Raw genomic sequence first — 12,191 nt, 5'->3', positions numbered from 1 at the left:
TGGCTATGGCAGCCTCTTCATTTAGACTGCTAGGTTCCTCCATTCGGGTGCAGAATTTCATTCGGTAAGAAGAATTTCCACTGAAATTTCAAAGCCTTCACTTTAAAAAGAGAAATTTGCAGCTACTTGCCTTAGGAATGTAGGTTTTCTCTCTCCTTTGGAAACAAAACAAACCTGAAAATTAATGAGATATTGAAGCTGATATGTGACTTTTGTATTGCTTTCAAAAACTCTAATTTTGTAGTCACTAAAGCAGCTTCTTTGTTGTCACCGATTAATTTTATAATGAGAAATGACATAAGCTCATAAAAATAAATATTGCTGATTTTAAAATCCAGTTTCTGATGATGCTGTATGTGACCATCCTGAATAAAACTTCCGCTGGAGGAAGGGATCTCACAATTACAAATTATTTTAAAACATTTAAAAATTACATCCTAGAAAATGTCAACCATCCCTTCACATGCTAATGCCTGTGATTCTTTAACAATAAATTGTCTTCAGCTTTGTGTCATATTCCGTGACAGTGAAGTTGAGAAGGATAGGGAAGTTAACACAAACAGTCGCCTAAGGCCCAAGGCTGGCCCGTGCTGTGGAGAGCGACAGCTGCGGTTCCAAACAGTGCCCACATGGCTAGGGTCAAGTGACATATATGAGTCTCTATGCCTCATACTTTCTTCTGAGTTCAGGCTGACCAGTCCCCTGACTTACCATAGTTTTATTACACAGTTTTATTTTTGTTCCATGGATCGAGACCTAAATATTGGGCAAACTCTTTGTCATAGAGCACACTAATATTAAGTATCTTATTTAATTCCATTTTTCAATCCCAGCATATTGTAGATGCTTAAAGTATATTCCCTGTATTAAATACGCAACTTAAAATCCCTGATGTCATTCATAAGCAAGTACTATTGTGTGCTAACAAGTTTCTTTAATTGGAGGACCAAGGGCAGGTTTCTCTTTATCCCTGGCTTAAAATGCTCCCAAACACTTCCTTCATGATTAGCAGCTTTATCACCATGGGTAACTGGTCTTCTGTCTAGATTTTAAGTAGCACTGGCTTTGGAGTCAGACGAATCTCGCTTTGAATCTTAGCTCTAACATATAAGATACAAAAGAATTTGGGGGATTTCTTAACCTCCCTGAAATTAATTTTCCTCACTTATATGGGATCATTTAATCATCTACTTCGTAGAGCTGTTTTGCATATTAAATACACAGTTATCTCGTACATAGCAAACATTACGTAAGGTTGGCTTTGGCTCTGTTTTCTGACCACAGTATCATATCATTCTATGGTATTATCATCAGAGGTAGTCAGTGGCTTAAAAGCATCTCCTAGAAACATCTGTTTCTTTGCCTTTGAAAACCACTTTTTCTTACATGGTTTGCCATCCTCCAGGAGGCCAGGCCTGCCTTCTCACTCAGAAGGTTTGTCTACAAGCAATTAGAGAGAGCTAGCCCCAGTCTGCAAGTAATTTTCCAGCTTCTGTTAGTTCACATTTGCTAATGTCCCATTGGCCAAAGCAAGTCACATGACCGAGCCCAGAGACAAGAAGAGGAAATGGGCTCCCATCTCCTCATGAGGGAGGCTGCCAAACATCATGGCCTTTCCACCCCTCCCCTATCCAAGTCTACCACAAATACTAAGCAATAGATTCCCGTGATCTTGCGAAAGAAAGTCTTCTTTATTTTGATAATAAAGCTATACTTAAATAAGCACTTCATAATTTCTAAGCCCGAGAGGTGGTTTAAATAGATATTCTTATTGTCATTCACATAACTGATATTTAGAGAGTCCATATGCAATGTCTGAGGGTACATGATGAATTGACTTGGAATAGATTTATGACTGAAGTAATAGTTCTTCCTGTTTACCAGACTTGGCTTATTAAAACTAGTCCCTTTTAAAATTTGTGACAATTTGGTACCATTATTTTGTTTTTCATTATGACCCAGAGGTTGTTTATTTCCTGGCGGGCCTGATTCTTTTGCTTAATTCTCAAGACATAATAATCCATTTACAAAACAGAAGACATCCTTCTCTTAGAACTTTGTAATCTAACTATAGCCTCTGTTGTTGTCTTTATCTTTTTGAAAGCATTGTAACTCGGGCTTTTCAATAGCCATGTTGTGAGAGGGTAGACTGCTTGTCGAGTGGATAAATAAGTTCCTGTAGTTACTAGTGTTTCCCTGTCAATACCGCTAACTTGCTGCCACCACTGCCCTAGACTAAAAATTGGGATAAATAGTAGCCCAATAAAATGTATGCCCACTTACAAGATCAAGATCAAGGTTCTATGCTAGAGCTACATAGCAATGACCCACAGTGGTTCCATAATTGTGTTTAGAAACCATGCAATTTAAACTAAAATTCAAGATACCTCCATTCCTGCTCTTCCACTGTTGTTATTTTTTAATTTTTTGGTTGACAAGATTAAAAATAATGTTTTTTTGTATTACACTTTATAACTTTCACATACTTCATTCAAATATCACAGAAGACTGGGGCTTATAATAAAATTCTATTATAAAATCTCTATCTAATTATAGAAGAGAAAACTGACATTGTAAAAGATAGGTTACTTTCCTAAGATCATGGAGCCCAAAGAGAACATACACCCCACCTGCCCACCCTCATTTTTCTGACTCAGTCCCTATGCTTTCTTCATTTTCATATTGCCTCAGTTTACCTTTGCAAAGTGATAGAGAGCTGCTGCCTTCATTCTGTTCTCTAAAACTATTTATTTTGGATTTAACTATATATTGAATTATACTATTATTTAACTGTTTCATAAATTCTTATTTTCGTAATAGTACAGTAAACTTTTTCTAAGACACTATAGTCCCCACCCAGTGGATTCTCCTACATTACCCTCCATCCTCTTAAGAACCTAGGAGGCTGGCAGCAATGCTTGTAGAACCAACTTGTTGCTAAGAATGACTGAAGGTGAGACCGGCAGGCTGCCGTGGGAGAGAGAAGGGTGTTTTATTGCCTCATGTAGTTGCCTCTTTAATGGAAGCAGCAGTCGATACCAGGCTGCCCACAGAAACCCTCAGGTCTGTTTTCTCCCCCTTCTGTTTAGGCTTCCCCAAAGTACTGCTCACATCCTGCATTTGTCCACAATAATTTGGCCTCACATGGTAGGTTTAAAATAGCTCATTATGCACCACAGTAAGACATCTGAGGTGTGCTGTGGTGACCCTTTGTCAAGTGGAAGATCAGTGAAGGTCAGTCCCTCCCCAGGCCAATGGCGAAGGCATAAGTAGTTTCTTGATAGTTGCAGGAAAGAACCCAGTGATCAGCGGTATGCCATCCCCTCCCTCCTCAACTCCCCTCCTCACCATAAGGGCCACATGCTTTTCCTCAGCTCAGCGCCCCGGTTGTACATTCTATTTTGAGATCACCTCGTCTTCAATTTTGTTAACCCATGTGACGTGTAACATGTTTCGTTCTCCTAGGTTGGCAAATCTCCATTGTTTTTCGCTGAAACTTATTTTTGCATGGTCAGGAAATGTCAGCATTTCACCATTCTTCTCATCTCATTCTTACCATTTCCTTTCAAGCCCCACTAACGCTGCTATAAGCAGCTCATCTTTTGCAGGTGTTCATTCTTTTATTCATGTTTCCTCACAGGCACTTTGCCTGGTGCGAGGCGTGTTACAAAGAGCAAAAGCAGGCACCGTTCCTGTGTTTACAGTTATTATGGGCTGATGAGGAAGAGAGAGTTTGATCAAATGGTCAGAGGGATAAATGTGGAAAGGTGCCACAAAGGGAGAGACACATGATGATCCACGAGGCTCAAACCAAGTGAAACAGATCAGGGAGTTTTGCTGGGGAAGGGACTCTGTAACAGAGACCTGAAGGCAGAGGAGGGCTTACAATCCATGAAGAAGAGAGTCAAGTAAAAGAGCAATTATGACATATCTCCTCACCAAGACCAATATGGTGCAAGTGTTAAGTGTAGGGGGTAGATAAGATAAAGCGATGAGGGGTGAGGTGGGGACTTGACATGGCCTGAGAGAATTAGGGAAGACATCCTAAGGAGTTCATATAAAGTCAGTAGGAATAATGAGTAAAAATTATGTGAAGATGAGCAAGGGGAAAAAGATTCCATGGAAGACCACAGAAAGGCATGACACCATATACACTGAAGTGAGGCTGAGCAGCCCAAGATGGAAGGGGACAGACAGGGACACAGCATGGGCAGCCTTTCAGGTAAAGGTGATACAGCAGTCTACATGCAGAGATCACTGTTGCTACCTCTGCATCTAAAACAACTCTCCTGGGATGGAGTTTTTTTCCACCAATCTCCGAAATAAAATACTGGTTTATGGTCCAGTTAATGTGTACATATCAAAATCAAATTATGGGAGAGCACATGCACACTCCGACAGTAATGCTAGGGCTCCCTAAAGTGGCCCAAGGTGATGGACTCCAAATTGAAATTCAGAATGAATGAGACCTGAATATCAGGAAACTTAGTCTGTAGGAGAGTTAGCTCTTTTCACATCCATGGCACTACCACATTCCTCCTTTCTTTTTATGTTTAGTTTCCTGAAAGTGAGATGAGTACTCCTGTTTTGTGAACTTCCTCAGATCTAGGGAACTACCCTCTCTCTCTTTCCCATCTGACTTTCATCATCTTCAGTCAGTTACTTCAATAAAAGTAGGCTTCAAAGAAAATGAACCTAACAAATTTTATATCTCAGACACTGCTTTTTTTTTTTCCTTTCCCCAATCTTTCCTCTACCATATATGATCAGTGGTAGGTACTCAGTGGACATAGTTCCTGGAAGCCAAGAGTGAATTTTATCTCAATAGTCTGTCTACCTTGATCTTTTCCAGGTCAAAGGATGCAATTTCTTTTTCTAGCAGGTTGTATGCTATGCCTATTTGCTGTACAAAGAGAGGACCCTCTTAGATTGCCAATTTATTGTCTTGTAATATTTTTCCTTGTAGTCAAGAGAGAAAGTCAAGTTATATAATAATTATATGTGTTTACAACCACAGAAGAAAAAAAAATTTGTTTATTTATTTATTTGACAGACACACATCGAGTGAGGGAACACAAGCAGGGGGAGTGGGAGAGGAAGAAGCAGGCTCTCTGCTGAGCAGGGAGCCCGAAGTGGGTCTCAATCCTATGACCCCGGGATCATGACCCCAGCCAAAGGCAGATGCTTAATGACTGAGCCACCAAGGCACCCCCAAAAGAAAAAACTTAAGAAAGAATTTATTACATAGTTGATATGAATAGTGATACAAAAACAGAATCCAACTAAGGACAACAGATTTTCATGACAGAATATTTTTATTCTAATACAGGATGAAGAGGAGGAAATCAAACAAGAAATTAACATGTTGAAGAAATATTCTCATCACCGGAATATTGCTACTTACTATGGTGCTTTTATCAAAAAGAACCCACCAGGCATGGATGACCAACTTTGGGTATGTAGTGCAATCCAGATTTGCTTTTTACATGAAGAACAACCAGGGCCAAATGGTTCGTTCGTCTATCCTCACATTGGATTAATTAACTACTTCTTTGAAGCTCTTAGCCCCATGATTTCCATAACATTGTGTTTTCAAGGTTTTTCCCATTTCCCTATATACCTCTCCTTCTTTTAAGCATCTTTTTTTTTTTTTTAAGATTTTATTTGTTTATTTAGAGACACAGAGAGAGAGAGAGAGTGCATGTGTGGGCAAGCTAGGGAGCGACAGAGAGAGAAGGAGAGAGACTCTAAAGCAGACTCTATGCTGTGTGTGGAGCCTGACACAGGGCTTGATCTTGTGTCTTCGAGATCATGACCTGAGCCAAAACCAAGGGTCGGACATCTAACAGACTGAGCCACCTAAGTGCCCCTCCATCTTTTAAGGATCTTTATCCTTTATCCCTTAATGTAGAACATCACTAGAGCAAGTTGTTAAGTTCTCTGGTTTTTCCACTAGTTAGTACATTTATTGAGTTTTAATTATATTTTAGGCATCATGCTATTTGCTTTTTATGTATTATATCATTTATTCCAGCTCTTTGAGGGAGACATTTTTGTTTCCTCATTTCTTAGATGACAAAACTTAGGCGTACAAGTAAGTAAATTGCCCTAAGGTCTTTGTAGCTAGAAATGGCAGAGCCATGATCTAACCAAGCTCTGGGAGTCTTTTTCCTTGCCTATCACTAATGTATGGATGACTGAAATTTAAATTCCAGTTCTGTGAGTGAAATACCTAAGACAGTGTGATACTGTGTAAGTACTCTCATAGGTTGCTTTCCTTTCCCATTAGCTGTGTGCCCCAGTCCTGTATCTTTGACAGTCTGTCCCTCTGAAAGTAGATTCAGTACGTCTGATACCAAAATCACTGCTCCCTCCTTGCCCTGCACAGATTGCTTTTCTTCTCATCTTCCTGATTACTGTCCATGGAACTTTCACTCACTCTTAGTCCCTCAGGCTGGTGGGCCCATTCAGTGGAAGCCTAGATTTTGCTGTAGACTTCTACTTGATCTATCCATCTCTATCTTGAATCTATTCGTCCCATATGTTGCTGTGGGATTAATTACTTACAAAATACGCTTTTAACCACTTATCCTCTTGTTCATTTTCTAGAGTTCTTAATATGTGTCTGACACACAAAATTTATTTAATTAGAGCTTACTATATGCCAAATTATATATTAAATTGTGTGGATCCCATGACCACTATTTCATGGATAATTTATTGAAGAATCTGAGTCTACTCTCTTAATGCAAAAGACATTTGTGGTCCAGCTGAGAAGATAAAACATGCACAGTGAATAGAGTTGGTGACCAAAAGGAATATAATAATGTTAGCTCAGAAAAATAACAAGATTTTCATGTCATTTGATAATTGAATATTACAATCTTTGGAAGTGAAAAGAGCTGCTGGTTATTTTTCCCCCAATAAGTCCTGTCTTTAAATTTAGAATTAAAAAAGTATTTTGGGGTAAATAAACCCTTTTTGTATGATCACCTTGATTCTATATATTCTTATGTGATTTCTGAAAGAGTTGTAGTAAGATTTTAATCATGCCCTCTTAAATGTAGGTGTAAATGTGAAAATTAAAAATGTAAAAGTAGTAGGAAAAAATAGTTGTAACTGTAAAATACTAAAGAAAGATATATGAGGGCATATATCAAGGGCATATCCACAAAACAGAATTTTGATGAACTTGCCCATATACATTTCTTAAGGTTTCCCATTACAATAATAATAATAATAATAATAAACAAAGTAAAAATGCAGATAACTGATTTAGGAAAAACATCCATTTGGTATATGATGAGAGAGAATTTAGTAGCCTTTAGAGATGGAGAATTTTTATAAATCAATAGTAAAATATGAGACTAAGAGAAAGATTGAGTTAAGAACAAGACAACGATTAACAAAGTAGGAGATATCAATTATCTATAAAGATGTTCTCAAATACCAAGAACATAAATGCAAAAGAAAACAAGAATTAAATATCATTTCTTAACTTGTAGATTGGCAATGACTTTTTTTTAATGATATACACGGAATGGACACTTACACCCCCTGCTTATGGAAATGGAGATTGGAGGTTGGTACTCTCTTTACTTAAGGACAATTGGGAATACCTGTGGATAAACACACAGATATAAAAGAATGTATCCTAAATAAATATTTGGGCAACTACATCAAGATGTATGTAGAAGTTAGCCAATAAGTAATTGCTTAAAGTAAGTCCGTTGAGGGACACTATGAAAGGACGTATCAACCAGTTAAAATGCTGTAGATTTATATTTATAATGGATAAACAATTAACTATTATAATGGATATTTTTTTTAAGATTTTATTTATTTATTTGACAGAGAGAGATCACAGTAGGCAGAGAGGCAGGCAGAGAGAGAGGAAGGGAAGCAGGCCCCCTGCTGAGCAGAGAGCCCAATGCTCGACTCGATCCCAGGACCCTGAGATCATGACTTGAGCCGAAGGCAGCGACTTAACCCACTGAGCCACCCAGGCGCCCCTATAATGGGTATTTTTAATCCATTTTAAAAATGCCGTGATTAGATAAAACACATTTTTATTTTTGTGAAAAAATGGAAGAAAAAGGAAAAAATGTATCTGCCCACCTATATATATAAATGATGGGTTGTCTAGAATAATACATACCAATGGTGTTGAAGATATTTTTTATCTGGGTATTCATTTCAGTAATTTAATTTTTGAGAATTTTTTTCTTTTTTATGTCTACTTTTTTTTTCCTTCTAAACTTTCTTTTAACTTGAACATGAGAGCCATTTCTCTGCCTTCATTTTTTATTTGTTTCTCTTGGGGCTATCTTTATTCCTCATAGACAGCCAGCTCCCTGAGGACGAGGATGGTGTGGTTTGCATCTCAGTGTCCTCAGTGCTAGGAACATGCTGGGTGTACAATGGCAACAAAATAGTTGGTCTGTAAAGGAAAGTGATCATCATTTCTGCAAACTTGGTTGCTTATAGTATTGGTATAAATCAGATTTCTACTCGGAAAGCTCAGTTTATCTGTGGCCTCTGGGTTCAACAGAAATGATGAGATGATGCAGTTTGGAATATCTCTGTATTCCTTAAAGGATTTCTACATCATCAAGAATCTAGCTTTTTAATAGTGACCCCATATCGCTATAAGCTTCAGCAGGTAACAAGTGGAGAATGATAGCTATTGGAGCCCTCTCGGGAGAGACATGTTTGGTTTGGTCGGGGCATGGTTCCCAGGGAAAAAGAAAGCATAAATGTGGCTTTGGAGCCATGACCTTCAGGAATCACCTGCAGGAATACAAGCTGAGTCACACCCCACTAGTAATATCGTTTCTTTCATGAGATGGGCCCGATAGGATGTTGTCAGTTTTCTTGTGAAAGTGAATTGTTAAAACCTCCGTATTTATTTGGAAATCATTGGTTGAAGGGAAGAGAGGAGTGGTCAAGCAGGGATTGACTGGTTTTTACCCTTTTCCTGAGTCTGTGATTTTTTAAGTTGGAAAGAAAATTAGTTGTCCTTTCATTTGCTGGGTCCCCATGAAGTTCATTGACTTTCCCAGGGCCTCAAAGCTCATTAGTGGATGAATGCAGGCGTCCTGAATTGTGACGGTTTAGCTTGGCCTGAAGTGCTGGGAAAGGTCCTGGAAGTTTGTTTTATGTTTTTTTAAATAAGTGAAACCCGCAGTCCATTTTCCAGCTGGCACTGGGAGAAAGCAGCATGCCTATTTGCATCTGCATGGAGCGAATTGGAGCTTTTGTACCCCTGGGACCCGTTGCTACCTGCCAGTTCTCGCCTTGGCCAGTTGCTCCTTCCATGAAGACAACGGTGGCTGTTGGGAATCCAGAGTCTCCATGAGTATATGTTCATTTATTCATTCACCATCCACCCATTCATTCATCCCACAAACATATAGCGAGCGCTTGCTAGCACAAGGCACTCTTCTGAGCACTTAGGCTCTATCAGTGAACAACATCGGAGGAAGCCCCTACTTACATGTAGCTTATCCTCCTACTACAGACAATGTACATAATTAGTAAGAAAACTGCAGAAGATGCTGCCGCTGACCCGTAGAGCAGAGGAAGTTCGATAGGGTTGCAGGCAGGGGTAGCCCCATGGTAGATAACTCACAGAAGGGCCTTCCAAACCGGGTGTTTTCTGAGAATAACAATGGGAGTGATGTGACCAGAAACAGGGGGAGATGAGACATGGGGCCAGATCACGCAGGGCCTTCCAGACCATGGGAAAGATGTCTGCTTTGCCAGCTTCAAGAAGGGGACATCTGCAGTAGTGATCCCTCCCAAACCCAGGCCCCGTGAGAGGACCCAGGCCTTCACATTCCATTTTCCCACCTGCGATTAAACATACGGGCCTCATGTTCTGCTTGGAAGACAGAGGACCTAGCTTTTATCAGTTGGTGCTCCTGCAGAGGACTGGTCTGTCCATTCCCTTGTCCCTAATCATCCAATAGTTTCTGTGTCACTGGAGATGAAAATCCAAAGCCATGAAATGCCCCCGAGGACAAGAGCATCTTCTTTTTCTAGTTGTGCTCTTACTATTTGACAAAAAACTAAGGGAGATCTTGGAAACATCAAGGCAGAATAGAAACATAATAATTAGGAAATCAATACCAGATTACAATATTGGTGGAAACTCGATTATAGGATATGGTAGTGTGTAGTTATTCCAAGGCCTCTGACTCACTAAATTCGAGCCATTCCAGGTTAAGAATAACAGTAGCAGGTAATATTTATTGCTTGCTTATCACATGCCAAGTTTTTGTGTTTTTGCATTGTCATATCATCAGACATTTACAGCCACTCTAGAATTAGTTAGTATCATTATTTCCACTTTTCAGACAAGGAAATTTGGCTCAGAGAAGTTAGGAAATCTGCCCAGGGTCTCCCAGCTGGTGGGGGATAAAGCCAGTGGGTTAGCCAACCCCAGGCTGTCCGATGGTAGAATGGAGCCCTTGAGTTCTACATTCTTTTTTTTTTTAATTGCAAAAAATAGTTTTGATATCAAAAGTTGGTGTTCCAAATAGGACTGAGGCTTTGGGTTTCAATTATTTTGACTTCACCTCTAACCTTTTCCATTCCTCAGTTCCTCAATTTTCAAAGAGGTAGGAGGACCAGCTAGTTACTAATAAGACTGATGAGAAGTTTGGGAAATATGCTTGGAAGAGTATATTAAACCTGCCGGGAAAGGTCACAGAGAGTTGACTCTTTGGACTAACGGCATTCTGTTAGGACTGCATGTATATAAAATGTTATTGCGAATTTTATAGAGATAAACCTGTGGCCACCCAAAACACCACTTGCGAATAATCTTTATTCCCAGTATTCAGACTACGTGAAATATCCCCCTGTTGTTTCTTTTGTTGTGGCTGGAGGTTTTGCACATAGCCTACCAGCCAATATGTGTGCTGTTTTAGGTGTCTGATTGAATTATAATCTGTGCGATTTCTATCAGTCTTGTTGTAGTGATAAATTCTTGTTTAGTACCATCTCTTTGCGGAAATACAACTACTTCTGATAATGGCTAAGTAATTCTACTTTATCAACTGCTGTGGGCCTGAACCGGAAATCAAAAAAGGGAGCACTTTCAATAAAGATTCTGATCTCTTGGAAACAAGCAAGCTCTGTCACACTACACGGCCATCTCAATCCGCCTTGCCTTGGTGGGGAGCCGCTCTCCATTCTGCTGCATACCATTCAGGCACCGGGAGGGAGCGACGAGTAGCATCCATGGAGTACACCAATTTTCCGACATTAGAAAGTGAAATCATGCATATTTTTATCTCTCTTCTGATACCACCACAATCACAGGGCTAGACTATCTTATAAAAATAATACATCCCTTTTCTTTTTAAGATTTTATTTATTTCACAGAGAGGGAGAGAGAGAGCACAAGTAGGCAGAGAAGCAGGCAGAGAAAGAGGGGGAAGCAAGCTCCCCACTGAGCAGACAGCCTGATGCAGGACTCGATCTCAGGACCCTGAGATCATAATCTGAGCCAAAGGCAGAAGCTTAACCCACTGAGCCACTCAGGCACCCCAAATATAATATATTTCTGACTAGCTTTGGAAATGCAGGGGAGTAAAATAGTAAGACACCAGATTTCTGTACTGCAGAGTCTCCATAAGCCATTCCTTAGATTGCAACAGTATTGCCTTGCAGAGCTAAGAGATCACAAATTATGGGGTATGCATTTTGGGGACATTGTAGCAATGGGCTGAAACCTGACCTGGAATACAGAGACCTGGGTTCTAATAATGGCACAGGCAGCATCTCTGACATTCAGTTTCTTCCTTATAAAAATGGTTACTTTTTTTTTTTTTAAGATTTTATTTATTTATTTGACAGACAGAGATCACAAGTAGGCAGAGAAGCAGGCAGAGAGAGATGGGGAGGCAGGCTCCCTGCCAAGCAGAGAGCTCAATGTGGGGCTCAATCACAGGACCCTGGAATCATGACCTGAGCTGATGGCAGAGGCTTTAACCCACTGAACCACCCAGGCGCCCCATAAAAACAGTAACTTAAAGAAAAATGGCAGGGGCACCTGAGTGGCTCAGTCGGTTAAGTGTCAGCCTTTCACTTGGGTCATGATCGCAGGGTCCTCAGAGGGAGTCCTGAGTCAGGCTCTCTGCTCAACAGGGAGTCTGCTTCTTCCTCTGCCCCACCTCCTGCTC

General features: G+C 40.0%; 1 protein-coding gene across 5 annotated transcripts in view; it reads left to right on the top strand.

Annotated features, from left to right (window-relative positions):
- Positions 1 to 12,191, top strand: part of TNIK (TRAF2 and NCK interacting kinase) — a 388,557-nt gene that overhangs the window by 238,863 nt on the left and 137,503 nt on the right. For all 5 annotated transcript variants that reach the window (XM_044251788.1, XM_044251786.1, XM_044251789.1 and 2 more), the window contains exon 4: positions 5,330 to 5,455. In XM_044251788.1, the coding sequence (XP_044107723.1) occupies positions 5,330 to 5,455 (126 nt within the window). The remainder of the gene's footprint in view (positions 1 to 5,329; positions 5,456 to 12,191) is intronic.

The sequence above is a fragment of the Neovison vison genome, chromosome 6 (genome assembly GCF_020171115.1).
Source record: "Neovison vison isolate M4711 chromosome 6, ASM_NN_V1, whole genome shotgun sequence".
Taxonomy (NCBI): Eukaryota; Metazoa; Chordata; class Mammalia; order Carnivora; family Mustelidae; genus Neogale; species Neogale vison.
The sequence above is the reverse complement of the archived record's forward strand: the minus strand, read 5'-3'. Positions and strand labels throughout refer to the sequence as shown.